Source organism: Nelumbo lutea, chromosome 3 (assembly GCF_056320005.1).
Source record: "Nelumbo lutea isolate HS-2025 chromosome 3, American lotus-T2T, whole genome shotgun sequence".
Lineage (NCBI taxonomy): Eukaryota > Viridiplantae > Streptophyta > Magnoliopsida > Proteales > Nelumbonaceae > Nelumbo > Nelumbo lutea.
The window spans coordinates 29,754,560-29,770,353 of NC_142686.1; the positions used below are offsets into that span (position 1 = coordinate 29,754,560).

The 15,794-nt window shown below is 35.8% G+C and overlaps 1 protein-coding gene across 12 annotated transcripts in view; it reads left to right on the forward strand.

The window, feature by feature from the left end:
- The first annotated feature begins 4,881 nt into the window (after positions 1 to 4,881).
- LPXC1 (UDP-3-O-acyl N-acetylglycosamine deacetylase family protein) overlaps positions 4,882 to 15,794 on the forward strand; it is a 37,010-nt gene continuing 26,097 nt past the window's right edge. For 5 of the 12 annotated variants that reach the window (XM_088981178.1, XM_088981179.1, XM_088981177.1 and 2 more), the window contains exons 1-3: positions 4,908 to 5,079; positions 5,147 to 5,437; positions 8,811 to 9,017. In XM_088981178.1, coding sequence (XP_088837304.1) covers positions 5,020 to 5,079; positions 5,147 to 5,437; positions 8,811 to 9,017 — 558 coding nt within the window. In that variant the 5' untranslated portion in view covers positions 4,908 to 5,019. Of the gene's footprint in view, positions 5,080 to 5,146; positions 5,438 to 8,810; positions 9,018 to 15,794 lie in introns of all 12 variants that reach the window. The other 7 variants (XR_016110810.1, XR_016110809.1, XM_088981184.1 and 4 more) reach the window with 3 other exon arrangements.

Genomic DNA, 15,794 nt, shown 5'->3' on the forward strand with positions numbered 1-15,794 from the left:
AATGAGCTAGGGGTGCAACTTGGGTGGGCCCAACTTGAGTTCGATTTGGCTCAATAAAAGTTTTTTCATAGGTTGGGTTTGAGTTTTTTGAAATTTAAATAGGGTTTGGGCCAAAAACTCAAGCCTAACCTAAACCTAGTTTGGACCTGGATTGAGGTATCAAGTAGCCCAACCCAATCCATCTTGATTTGTGCCTACCCAACATTTTATGATATACATATCTACATATTATCAATATATTCCACCTAAAAATTGGGCTACAAAGCTAAACACACCCATTCCCAAGCCCAACTCAAGATGTTGGGTTAATCTCATGTTGGACCGAGGTTGGTAAGAGAAAAATTACTGGTACTTTTCAATAATTACTGGTAACTTACTAATAAATAACAAAAATGGAATAACAATAATTATGGATAATTTACTAACCAATGCCCAAGTTTACCAAACCAAGCTTAAATTTGAATTTTCCAACTTAGACCCAACTTGAGCTTAACCCAACATCTTGGGTTGGGCTTGGGATTAGGCATGTTGAGTTGTGTAGCCTAATTTCCAAGCAAAATATGTTGATAATATGTAGGTATATATATCATAAAATGTTAGGCAAGCTCAAATTGGGTCAGGACAAGCTTAGACTACCCAAGCCCAACACGAGTTTAAATTAGATATGAATTTTCTGGCGTAGTCCATCTCCAAGTTTGAAAACTTAAGTCCAACTTGTGCAAAAGCTTTGGTTAGTCTAGGTTAGACTTAAGTTGGGCCCACCCAAGATACATCGTTACCTCCCTTTGCCTCAAATTCTTTTGACAAAGCCCATGCTAGTTTACTAATAATTTTGTGTTGATTTCTACTATTTCAAGGACACGGTAATTTTGATATTTTATGGAATTTACTGATAATATAATTTTGTGCTATTTTTTTTTACAATATTTTGGATATTTCTATTACTCATGATAACTTTTGCTAATTGCCGGTAATTTATCATCATTTATGGTAATTTATGAAGATTTTTGGAAATCTAACGCATTTTTTTGAAGATTACTAGTATTTTGTTGCTAAATTATACACATTTAAGGTAATTTTTGTTTATTTATTTATCTAAAATTGTTGTAAACTATATTCTAATTTGTAATAGTTTCTCTATTTATGTCACTAATAGATAAATTTAACTAACAACATTTTTTTTAAATAACAATAATTTAAAATAAATATACAACAGTTTTCAAAACATAAATTTAAGTGAAGCAAAAGTCAAACACTAAAAGACGAATTCATCAACTAACATAATTAACACCAATAATTTTAATTTATAGTTATTAATTTATTACAACTATTACTAATTTTAATATACTTCTTATAATTTCTCTGGTATATTAATTTATTAACAGTAATAATCATGAAAACAATTATTAATTTTTAAATTTGATAATTGTTAATTTATAAAACTTATTACCATTATTAATATTACTATCAATAACATAAATATTTCTGGTAATATTAATAATAGAAATGATTAGTAAAAATAATATTATTAATTATTAAAAACATTAATAATTTGGCATTTTCTAATTAATTATTGTTTTGTACATAACTAATAACACTAATTTTAACGGTTATATATTAATAACACTAATTTTGTTATTTTAATAGTAATATTTGGTAATATCTTTTGGTAACTTTTAGTTAATCATGAATACAAATAATAGATTTCTAATCGAATTTTGGGATTTTTTCAACTAATTTCGAAAATAATTAATTAATTTTGGTATGATTTATTTATTAATAAAATAATAATTATTAATTATTAAAAAATAATAATATTGTTGGTATTTTTAGCTATTCATGAAAATTATATTGGTAATATTTATAACTAAAAAATTAGAAAAAACAGTAAATTAACTAAAAATTACCTAAAAACAATATATTCCAAAAATTACAGAAAATTGTTTCTTAGTTTTACCTAAATTATTTTTAGTAAAAATTAAAATATTATTTAATTTGTATACAAATAGTTATCGGTATTACCCAAAATAGTAAATTACAAAAAAAATATTTATTATTTTAATTAATTTTTTAGTTAAAAATACAAAAAATTTACCAAAAAAGTAAAAAAAATAAGGGGATGTTTGAAACCATGGCCGTTTTTCAAAAAAAATGGTGCCATGTCGGATCCACATAGGTGTTTCAACAAATGCCCATGTATCTCATTGTTTGGTTCAGCCGATTATTAAAAAATCGGGCATGCCTCAGAAATCGGGACCCCACCGGTACATGAAGCGCCAAATGACCAGAAATTACTTGAAAATTACCAAAGAGCATTAAATTACCTTAAAATTATCAAAAAATAAAAAATTATCCAAAACTGTTAATGGTAAACCAATACCCGATCCATCAAACATGTCGCTTTAGTTAAACGGATCGTGTGGTTGATAATCCGACCCACTTAACTCGTCTCTTTGACCCGTTTCGATCTATAGTGTCGCAACTGAACACAGCAGGTGCATTAGGCGTTTAAACAATCGTTTTATATAGATTTAGTTCTTAATACTCTTTTAAAATGAGAAAACAGAACTACAAATGCCATTATATATTAAAAAAAACGTCGAGAAAACATAGGGGCAGAGTCCCTGTTTTAATGTGCGAAAACATAGGGGCAGAGTCCTTGTTTGACTTCTGTTACATATAATTCCACCATTTCAATATGCAACTCTTCCGAGTTATCTTAAATCCTGAAATTAGAAGAAAAAAAAAAAAAAAAAAGAGAATTAGTGGTGCCAATACAAAGTTTGTACCAACTGAATCAGTATATTTTTACTAAAAAATAATCACTTTGTTACATTAAATAAGGTTATCATTGTTCAAACACAGAGTTACATTTGAACAGGGTTGCTGCTGTTCAAATACAACAGTAGTTGCGGGCTCATGCCTTCTTCAAAGAGATCTACTTGGGGGAAAATAAGACATTCAGAAAGAACGATTGTAATATATCATCATTGACAGTATGTTTTTCAGAATTTGGGAGCATCAAATATTTATCAGCACTAGTAAATATGCACAAGCATTGCATGTGGCAATTTCAAATGGTTATAATAAAAATTTTAATGGTCTATCAAACTTCATATAACAAAGTAAAGTAATTGAAATCTTTTTACTTCTACTTTATTTTAATATTTTAAATAAAATCATTGTTACAAATAATAAAACCAAATGACCTTATTGGTTGAACAAGCAACTTACTTGACAAGGTCAACCGGTTGTGGATAACTCATTAGTTTTCTTTTCTTTTTTGTATTTTAGCTATTTCCATCATTAATAACAATAATTTTCATTTTTACATGTTATTGTCTAATATGACAAATATATAATATAAAAAATATACTAAAAATTTATATTATTTTTTATTTTTCTATTTTATTATTTAATTTATGACAATACAAGTTGAATTATCTGATTGAGAAGGAAATCTAATTCCAATAAACTGTTAGAACATTGTTTTTTTAACATTTTTTTTTGCCCCATAATCAAATCAATTGGTCATATCGGCTGCCCTATCACCAGACTAGGACTTTGGGTCCATTAACTTAATCAACAACACGGTGACCTAGCAAATTGAACCATTAATATTAATTATATATATTTTTTTAATATCTATGTTCCATTTCCATCAATAGTAAAATTTTTTTTTTATCACATATATTTTTTAGCATGATCAATATATAGTAGTAGAGATATTTCTAGGGTTGTAAATGGACGATCATGTCTGAATTGGATTTAGTAAAATCTGAATCCAATCCAATTATTGAAAATTTCCTTCGAATTCGATCCCATTGTAGACCTTGAATTCAAATTCAAATCCTTATAGACTATGATTGTATTTAGATTTAATCCATATTCACTTTAATTTTTTAAAATACATGATACTACCAGAGGATTTGGACAGTGGGACTGTTTGGCCTGAGAACCGTTTGGGCAATCGGTTTCGTTTTACTCCAAACCTGGTCCATGGTAAAAAATCGTTGAATCAGTCAATGGCCCATTGACCCGGGTGGTCAACCCGTTCAATGGTTTTGGCCATTTTTTATTTTTGTTGTTAGAACGGGCCATCCGTTCAAAGTAGATGGTCAAACCGTCGACTTGGAAACCAATGGCCAGAACGGTTCCATTTTCGGGACTTTTTTCTATATGTCAATAATTAGACGAAATAATTTTATAGTCATAATTATGGGAAGGGTGGGCATTGCATGGGATTCCAAAACCTTGAAAAATAAATCCAAAGTGACATTAAACACATAAAAAAATTGGTGGTAAATCCACCAAACTAGAAAAACCAAGGAAAAAAATATAGAAAATCGAGTCCAAAGTTCCACTTTGAAACAGAGCAAAACATACATTCAATCAAAAAAAGACCAAACATGCAAAAGGGAAGAAGAAGACCCTGGTCCGTTTTGGAAATAAAATGGTGGTAGACTGTTTTGGAGGATCTTGAAGAAGAAGAAGACCAAACACACACACACACAAACAAAACAAAACAAAAGCAGAAAAAAAAAAAATGAACATACTACACACTCAAATAAATCCAACCGTAGAAGAAACTTTTGAATAGTGAAAATCCAAAAGCACAAAAAAACATGGTTTTCGAACCATTATTAACCCGAATGGACAGACATTTTGGCCCGGGAACCGTCCGGGCAAACAGGAGAGGTTTTTGTATTTTACACAAAAGTAAATATCATATTCTATACGCATCTAAAATATTAATTATTAAATAATCATATCGGATTGGATCAAGGAAGATCTGGATTCGGGTTATGACCAACGGATATATAAATCCGACCTAAAATGGATCGGACAAAAGCCGGATCCGTTTGCAGCCTTTACCATGCGACTGCGAGAATGTACGTACATACATACCTCCTCTATCGTTCATTACTTCATCATAAAGAGCACAGAGTACAGAGCGGCAGAGCGCTTCTTCGACGATGGTCGGGTTCTGTTAACAATTCACTCGTCTTCCAATACGAGATGACTTGCAGGCGCCTTTTTACCGAACTCCGAGCTTCTAAATCAATTTCATGGAAACAAGTAATCTCTCTCTCTCTCTCTCCCTCCGTTTCTGTCATTTCTAGAATTTGAATGACTTCGATTACAGACAGGTAGTCTTCAGAAAACCCTTGCATCTACGTTCGAAATCTCGGGGACGGCACTCCATTCGGGGGCATTGTCGACGGTGAAGTTGTTTCCGGCTAAGGCAGGGGAAGGAAGATTCTTTGTTCGTGAGCGGACGAGGATTCCGGCGTCGATAGATTTTGTGACAGAAACGACACTCTGTACGACGCTGTGCAGAGAAGGAACTAGGGTTCGAACTGTCGAGCATTTGCTTTCGGCTCTGGAGGCCGTCGGAGTTGATAACTGCCGGATTGAGATAGTCGGGGCTGATGAGGTGGAGTTTCTGAGTTTCTGAATCGTTTCATTACCAAAACAATCTTTAACTGGGAGGTCGCTTGTAAAAAAATAATTACGTTTTACAAACGCAATAATTTATGCCGGGTTATTGTTTTTTTAATCTTTTTTGCAAATGGCAATATAATTTTTTAATACGAGCAAATGAAGAAATTATACAATCGTCTAAGCCCCAGTTTCGGGAAAGGGCCAAGAACCTGTAGAGAACCTAGGATTCTTCTACTGGAGGAGTGACTGCCCTTAATGCAAAAAAACTCTACAAAACCCTTCTTATAGCAAGAACATCCGTTGGGGGCTGGATGATTATGTGATCCATCTAAACTAGATATTCATCCTGCATTCCGGAACTCTAACCTCTATGATGCAATACTGAAAGGACAATGGGCTATATGCACCTGCCTTCTTCCAACCAATAATTGTCTGTGACTCTCCCTCCAAACTGATGCCGTTTAGTTGCTTTTTCCACAATTTAGATGTGAAGCAATTAAGTGTGATTAGCTACATATTAGTACTTTCATCTTCCAAGCCTTATCCCAACTATATGGGGTTGGCTACATAAATCCTGTTTCACCATTCTGTTCTACTGGGACTTAAAATCATTTCTTATACTTATACCCATGTGCATTTTGGTCTACTTCTATCCCTTCTAGCCCCTTCAACTTGCAACAAATCACTTCTTCTTACAGGTTCTGTTGATGATCTTTCTCTCATTTTATCACTTCTTAGAGCTACTATAAAGTTCCTACAAATGATCTCATTTTTTATCATATCCTTTCTAGTTCTTCCATTTATCTATCTCAACATGCACATCTCTGCCACACTCATTTTTTGGACTTTTTTCTTGACTGCCCAATACTCTGCTTCATATAACATTTATAACCGTTTCATAGAAATTTTCGTTAACTTAAGTGATAATTCACCTATCACATAAAACTTTGGATTCACCCCTTCGTTTTGCTCATCTTGCTCTCGTTCTATGGATGACATCCTCCTCAATCTTTCCCTAGTTATGAATTATTGAACCAAGATACCGGGGAGGGTCATAGGTCACTATGAGTTATCTCTTGTCTCCCATCCTACGTGTACCCCAATTTTCACCCCTGTTATATTATTATTAAATTTGCATATCATATATTATAGTTTAGTCCTACTTATTTTTAAACCTCTTGTTTCTAAGGCATTTGTCCGTAAGCTTAATTTTGCACTTAATACTTTCACTAGTTTCTTCAATTAAAACAATATCATCAGTAAACAACATGCACCATGGGACCTCCTCTTGAATATGGCTAGTCAATTCATCTATTATCAATGCAAATAAAGGGCTAAATACTGAACCTTGGTGAAGACCCATTGTAACTGTAAAATCTAATGTCTCTTTCAAAGGTGTTCTAACATTGGTTGTTGTACCCTTGTACATATCCTTAATTAGGTCTATATACCTATTTGGAACCCCTTTGTTTTCCAAGACCCTCTTACATAAACTTAATTAGGTCTACATATCAGTACTTTCTCTCCTCTAATTCTGAACCATGTACTATAGTGCATATACTGAAACCAACCTTCCCCAAACCCATAAAACTGCTGTGCTTTTTCACTTGAAAGTTGGAATTCTACAGTTTCTGTAGTTGTTTCTTTGTTTTAAGCTTTCGATTGGTTCAATCATTTCACATGACCTGATTTAATTATATGATGCTTGAGTGACTCCCATGTCTAATGTTTATAGGTCTATATGTGTGGACTGTAACAGGCATTCCATTGTTAAACTGTGGTCTGAATTTTTATGTAGTTTCTTTGTGAGATATTCATGTCTGTACTATCTGTTTATAGATATGATACTTTTTCAGTATAGAGGGAGACAGGAACAGTGTTTTTTTTGACTTCTTATAGTAACAAAAAATAGGTGGTTTTGGACAAGGGGAATTGAAAAATTAAAAAAAACAATAATATTTTCTAGCACCATTTTCTTTCACATGATAAAAGACTCCCTACATCTGAAGTTTCATTACAGATGCCCTTATCCAATTGAAAAGTATGGCCTTTCCAAACAATTCAATATTTTGGCCAGTGAAAAAGGCATTTGAAATTAAATATGATCACCACTTATCGTTTAAAGTTTGGTGGCAGTAGAAAACATGCATATATACACCCAAAAGAAAAATAAAAGAAAATTGTGACAGTTAGGGCCTTAGGGTTTTGTAAAAGCATGATTGGAGAACACATTGCTTAGAAAGGCTTTTATTTTGATCAGTAATAATATGCATTTTATTAAGATTAATCAAGATGAACTATCAAAGAGTACATCATAAAGTTTCCCACAAAGAGGCGAGAGATGCTGCCTAAAAAACAAAGCATAATTACAATTGAGCCCAAAATAATTGATCCCTTTGTGCCCCTTGCTTAGCTAGAAGGTCTGCCTCAGAGAAAGGCATTTTTTCTCCGTCATTCTTCTTAGTAGCAGGATGGAACCATGGGACTAGTCCTATATGTTGAATTTTGATATATTCTTATCGTCTTCTGCTCTTTTATTTATTTATTTTTGCCTTCTCCTCTCTCTCTCTCACATACATGCGCACACAAACATACACATCATAAGTTTGCCTTCTTTATCTTCTTCTTGAAGAGGTGAAAATTCTAAACAAGGAAAACTAACATTCCCAGATATGAAGATGGACAGGGATACAACTCTCCATTTACTAAAATTCTGGAAACAGGTACAGGAATGAGTATCCTGTTTAATATGCTTAAATCATGTATTTATATTATAGCTTTTTAAAGCTAAATGTCATTTCTGAAGACTTATGTCTTGTCAAATTTGATAAATTTCTATCATATTCATATTTTTAGCATAGTTTATTAAAACATACCATTTTATATATTTATGTATTAATGCAACATTGCAGCAAAAAAAAGTTGTCAATGCAACAGAGTACGTTTAGAAGTATCCTTGCAATATCTCTGTTATTCTATCCAATTAAGTATCATATCTGACACTGGTACGCTAGTGCTCATAATTTAATGATAATATGACTCTAAACAGAATGTAATGGTGAAACAAGATTCATGTAGCTGACCCCATATAGTTGGGGTAAGGTTTAGATGATGATGATGATCTACATTGGTACACTAGGCATGTACAAGTATCTGGGTATCATAGGGGGAAACAGTTGCTGTTCAAAGTCTAGAGTCCCTTAGGAAAAAAGAAGTTAGCTAATTTATGTCATACCAATGAAATCAGGGAACAGAAGTAAACATAAATTTCATTCTGACAGTAGGAACTTTACTGCATAAACTAAGGAAATTGAATTATGGTTCAAGCTTGCATATGAAGAATAAGATGGTTAACTGACGTACAGGTTCCTATACTAGATGGATCATCAAGAAAATGGGTTGAGGCAATAGAACAAGTTGGTTTGTCTGTGGCGAAAGACCATGATGGTAACAGCACGTATAAAATGGCACCTTATCTTCTTGAACCAATTCATGTGACGAAAAGCGATTCATTTCTAGCTGCTTTCCCTTCTCCCAAGGTTTATATCACTTATGGAATAAATTTCCCACAGGTACAGTGCTTTGCCACATGAGTAGAATGAACTAGTTAGACAACATCTATAATATTTAAATTTGGAATTGATTCTTTTTGTATCTGTATTATTTTATGGCATTATTCTATATCAAGTTTTTATCTACAAGGAGTATCATTCTTACTTTTTCATCCATCTTCTTGTCCATTTTCCTTTATCCTTTTTTGGTGAAAACGAAAATTTGTGCTTATTTTTGTAATCTTTTAGCTATATGATATTGAATGAATCAGTTCTGAAGAGAAAAAAGAAACAAAAGGAAAATATGATAAAACAATTAAGAATCATTATCTACCAAGTTTCAATGGGTGCCTTTTAAGCTTTGGGGAACTTGTTTGGTTGCTCTGAGCAGATGATTACATGTAAAAATAGATAGCAGAATAATGCGTAGATGGAAAACTTACCTAATGAATATTATATCTGTTGTTTGATAATATTCATTTAGCACAAGTGCTCTTTTGTGGTCATCTCTTTGGAATAGGCATCTGCTGTCTTATGTTATGTTATGGAATGAGAAGAATGGAACTTTTTAACTGTAGAGAAGATGGGCCGAATGGCCCATAGGTTGTTTATTCTTCTTGTTATTTTGGGCCCATCCTGTCAATGTTCATTTATTTTTTAAGTTTTTTGTAAATTCTGCCTAATAAGGGCCTCCTTGTAATTACTTAGAAATATCTAATAAAACAATGTTAGAGGGCTGAGATAGAGACTGTTCGAAGACTCTTCTCAGAACCCTCATTGCCGAAACACACAAGTCTCATCTCCTCTCTTCAGTTTCAACATGGTATCAGAGCATATCTGAACTTGAACGTCCTAGGGCTGGAGGCTTAGTCACGTACTGCCTGACTGTGTTTGGACTACTGAAGCTCGAACTGTAAGTTGTGCTCAGTTTTCTGGTTCTGTTTTGCATTACCTTCGACTGTGTTTGGACTGTTGAAGTGTTCGAAAATCCTAGCTGTTCTGTACTACCTTCAACTGCATTAAATCTGGTTTAACCCAGAAATTTCTGGGCTGTTTTTCTCTTCTTCTTGGACTGTTAAAACCTGCCGAAACATCCTTGTAACAAGGTTGTGTACTGTTACTCTTGTTCGGCTATTTTTAGAGGGCTGTACGAACAGTTTTTGGGGTCTTTTCTCTTCTTTGACAGTGGGGTTGTCTCTATTGCCCACACTGTGTTTGTGAAAAGGCCCATTCAGCAACACCGATTGGTACTTACTCTTCTTGGCTGAGTGTACAACCTTGAAAAGGTACTTCGGCTAAGTGCACAGTGCCTAGGAGTTTCTGATTTCTTCTTGAAGCCTGAACTCAGTGTGTTGCCTCCTTGTGGTCGGCTGAACTCAGTGTGTTGCCTCCTTGTGGTCGGCTGAACTCAGTTATTGCTTGTTCTTATCCAGCATACTTGTAGAAGTCATCTGAAATCATATTTGGAGTGTTTACATGATGTACTCCTCAGAGTTTGAAAACAAAAGTGGTGCTGAATATGGACTGGGTCAGGGGACTCCAAGTGATTCCTTATTGACTGTGACCACAGTTAAGCTAGATGGAACTAACTATCTGGCATGGTCATAATCAGTAAAGATTCATGTTTGTAGTAGAGGAAAGTGGGGGTTCATTTCCGGGAGTAAGAAGGCTCCCCCAGAAGAAGATCCATCCTACGAGAAGTGGATGCAAGAAAATTACACTGTCATTGGGTGGCTTGTGAACTCAATGCAACCACAGATCAACCAACACTATCTATGGATGAATTCAGCAAAGGAAATATGGGATAGTGTTGCTGAAACCTATTCCCAAAAACTAAATGTGGCTAGAGCCTATAAGTTGAGAAGTGATGTGAAGAATCTGAGACAGGGGGAGAAACCATTATCTGTATACTTCTCAACTTTGAAGTCTTTGTGGCAAGAAATAGACTTGATAGAAGCTGTAACCTGGGACACCACCAATGATGCAGAGACCTACAGGAAACTGGTTCAAAGAGACAGGGTATTTGAGTTCTTAACCGGACTAAACCCGGAATATGATATCACAAAACAGAATATTCTTTTCAAGGAGTATGTATCTTTGTCACAAGCTTATGCATTAGTGAGTAGTGAAGAGAGCAGAAGGGCTGTACACGTTCAAGGGGCTGATATTAATGATCACTTTGCCAATATGGGGATTAAACCTAAAGGGAGTGTTGGAACTTCTAGTGGCATAGGAAAGAAAGAAGTTGTATGTGAGTATTGCAAGAGGCCGAAGCACACCAAAGACAAGTGCTGGAAGTTACATCATAATCTTGTTCCCATCAGGTTTCAGAAAAAATATGATAGTAAAAGATCAAGAAGTGCAAATGTAGCTGTCGAGCCAGATAGTGAAGAGATGTCTGCTTCTGCACAGTTGGCAGCCATGAGAGCAAAATATGAAAAGTTTGGGAAGATGATCAGTCAGCTGAGTGATGTGACCTCTGCTACCGACCCTTCAGGAAAATCTACTACTTCAGCATTTGCTCATTCAGGTATAAGGGCTTCTGCTAATCATGCTACTTCTTCAGGTAATCTCAAGATCCCTTGGATTATTGACTCAGGTGCTTCTGACCATATGACCAATCTGTCTACCTTGTTTGTTTCATATGACTTACTTCCTGGACGTGATAAAATCACTTTAGCTGATGGTTCACTTGCCCCTATCTCTGGTAAGGGAACCATCAAGGCTACAAATTCCTTGTACCTCCCTTCTGCCCTTCATGTACCTAAACTAAATACAAATTTGTTGTCTGTGAGCAGTTTAACCAAGTCACTAAACTGTTGTGTAACATTTTTTTCCTTCCTACTGTGTTTTTCATGATTTGGAGTCTCAGAAGGTGATTGGGAGTGGCCATGAGGCGAACGGAATATACCTGCTTGATACTCTGGGACAATGCACTGAAGATCTTGGGAATGTTGCTCTTGGATCTGTCTCTTCAGAGTCTGTTAGTCAGATTATGTTGTGTCATTGTCGTTTTGGTCATCTGTCTTTTTTGGCTTTGAGTCATCTATTCCCTGAATTGTTTAAGGGAATTAGTCTGTCCAGTCTTCATTGTGAGTCTTGTGAATTGTCAAAGCATTGTAGAAGCAAGTATCCTTTGAGAAATAAAAGATATCCTGTTCCTTTTAATATTGTGCATTCTGATGTGTGGGGGCCTTACCACTTACCCTCCATGGGTGGCTACAAATATTTTATCTTGTTTATTGATGACTTTTCATGATTCACTTGGATATTCCTAATGAAATCCCGTGATGAAGTCCCAAGACTTGTAAAACAATTCCATGAATTTGTTATAACCCAATTTGATATCAGGATTAAAATCTTCAGATCAGACAATGCAAAAGAATACTTTGAGAAAAACCTATCCTGCTATCTTTCTGACATGGGGATTATTCATCAAAACTCATGTGCTAGGACCCCAGAACAGAATGGGGTTGCTGAGAGGAAAAATAGGCATATTGTTGAGGTTGCAAGAAGTATCTTATTTGCCACACATGTTCCTACCAGGTTTTGGGGTGATGTTGTACTTACTGCTACCTATATCATAAATCGCATGCCATCCAGGGTTTTGGGTTTTAAGTCTCCTTTCACTCTTCTTCATCCGGACAAAGATCTTTTTCCTATTCCTATTCGTGTCTTTGGCTGCACCTGTTATGTGCATGTTCCAAGTGTCCAAAGGCATAAATTTGAACCCAAAGCCTAAAAGTGTATCTTTCTTGGTTATTCCCCCAAACAGAAGGGTTATTGTTGTTTTGATCCAAAGTCTGGCAATCGGTATGTCTCAATGGATGTCACCTTTGATGAGTCTTCCCCTTTTTATGGTTCCTCTCCAGAAGGACATTTCCACAGGGGGAGAATTTGACACAGGTGTTTGCTCTTCCTCTTCCTGTCCCTGTTGAGTCCCTTGATGTGTCTGCCTCTCCCTCAAATGAATCAAGGTTGGATCAGTCGTTCCATTCTCCTTGTCCTGGTACCCTACCTCCTCGTCCTGTCCTCAATCCCAAGGTGTATCAAAGGCAAAGATCCAGAAATGTGCAGGTTGTTTCTCCTACAACACATGAGCCTCCTACACTTCCAGTCACAGAAGAGACAACAGGTACTGGTTCAGCACCTTTGGATTCATCCTTCCCTGACCTTGATATTCCCATTGCTGTTAGAAAAGGAAAACGGAAGTGCACTGCACACTGCATTTCCAAGCACCTTTCTTACAGTTTGCTTTCACCTTCATACTTTGCCTATCTCTCTTCTGTTGCTTCTCATCTTATTCCCAGGTCTGTGTCAGAAGCTCTTAAGATTCCAGAATGGAGGGATGCTATGAAATCTGAAATAGATGCCCTATACAAGAATGACACATGGGAAGTGATGGATTTTCCTGAAGGGAAAGATCCTATTGGTTGCAAGTGGGTCTTTACTATCAAATACAGAGCTGATGGTACCATTGAAAGGTACAAGGCCAGGCTAGTTGCAAAAGGCTATACACAGACATATGGGTTTGATTATTTAGAGACTTTTGCACCTGTTGCCAAGATGACATCTATGAGGGTTCTTCTATCTTTAGCTGCTCACTTTAACTGACCCCTTTATCAATTGGATGTGAAGAATGCATTTCTGAATGGTGAATTACATGAGGAGGTTTACATGTCTCTTCCTCTAGGGATGTATGGAACTGATATAAAAGGGAAGGTATGTAGGCTGAAGAAATCTCTTTATGGACTAAAACAGTCCCCTAGAGGAGTGGACCTCTGGCAGTATACCTCATTGTGTATGTAGATGATATTGTAGTGACGGGTAATGGTGTCTCAGGAATTCAAGATCTAAAATCTTTTCTCCATATAGAGTTTGAGATTAAAGATTTGGGGGAATTGAGATACTTTCTTGGCATAGAAGTGGCTCGATCCAAGGATGGGATTCTTATCTCCCAAAGAAAGTATGTTCTTGACTTGCTCTCTGAAACTGGAAAGATGGGTGCTAGACCAGCTGCTACTCCTATTGATATGAGTCATAAACTCTCAACCTCAGAAGGGACATTGTTAGAAGACAAAGGAATCTTTCAGAGACTTCTTGGGAAACTTTTGTATCTATGCATGACTCGGCCAGATATTGCATATGCAGTCAGTTGCATTAGCCAATTCATGCATGCTCCTCGAGACACTCATTTGGCAGCTGCAGAGAGAATCCTAAGTTATTTGAAGGGCTCCCCAGGAAAGGGTATTCTGTTTGCCAAGCATGGTCATATGAAACTTGAAGCTTACACAGATGCTGACTGGGCTGGGAACATTGATGATCGAAGATCTACATCTGGGTATTGCAGCTTGGTAGCTGGTAATGTTGTTTCTTGGAGAAGCAAGAAACAATCGGTTTGTTGCTCGGTCTTCTACTGAAGCAGAATACAGGGCCATGGCACATGGGGTTTCTGAATTATTATGGCTAAAATCTTTGATGGAAGAACTTGGAGTTGAATATGACAAGCCAATGATGTTATACTGTGATAATCAGGCTGCCATCAACATTGCTCACAACCCAGTGCAACATGATAGAACCAAACATATTGAAGTTGATCGACACTTCATTAGGGAAATGGTCTCTTCGGGTGAAGTGTGTCTTCCTTTCATCACATCTGAAGGACAGTTGGCAGATTTTCTTACCAAAGGCATTCCCAAGGCAAAACTTCAGCATGATACCAGCAAGCTTGGCATGATTGACATCTATGCTCAGCTTGAGGGGGAATGTAGAGAAGATGGGCCGAATGGCCCATAGGTTGTTTATTCTTCTTGTTATTTTGGGCCCATCCTGTCAATGTTAAGTTATTTTTTAAGTTCTTTGTAAATTCTGCCCAACTAAGGGCCTCCTTGTAATTACTCAAAAATATCTAATAAAACAGTGTTAGAGGGCTGAGATAGAGACTGTTCGAAAACTCTTCTCAGAACCCTCATTGCCGAAACACACAAGTCTCCTCTCCTCTCTTCAGTTTCAACATTAACCATATATGTACCCATTATTTATTTTACACCCTTGATCAAACTTGAGGGGGCAGTTTAGGTCCATAGATTAAGGGCCTGTTTGGAAAGTCATTTTGGAAGATCTTTTGGGCTTTTCAAAGACCGTTAGACCAAAAAATAGTCTTTTTCCATTTAGTAATGAAAGATCGGAAGCCGAAAAGACCCGTCCCATAAAGTTCGTGGAAACCTGAAACAGCCAAAAATCAGAAAGCTTCAAATGAAGCTTCCCGTCTTTCCATGCCTAAAATCTTTTGTTTAACTACCCGGTAGACCATGATAGACTGGGATACTTTCCAAACAGTCTTGATCTTTAAAGACAAGACCCAAAAAGCTCAATATGTCTTTAGGCCATCTTAACTGTTGGAAGGTCTTCCTAAAAGGACTTGCCAATGATACCTAATTTATCAGGAAGCTGAGTCTGATGCGAGGGATATCCATGAAATTTTCTTCTATTAAAGATTAGTAGGGAAGCTGGATTTTTTATATCTTGTTAGATTTGATATTGCCCATGCGATGAGTATGGTTAGCTGGTATATGCATAACCCTAGGACCACTCATCTAGAAGCTTTTCACAAGATTCTGATGTACCTAAAATCTTCACTTGAGAGAGGTATTTTGTTTGTTAACCACGAACATCTTTGTATTGAACTGCACACCTAATGCTGATTGGGTTGGATCAATAATTATTAGATAGAAGGTCTACTTCAATCTGTTGTTCATTTGCAAGTGGTAATTTGGTCACATGGTGTAATAAGAAGCA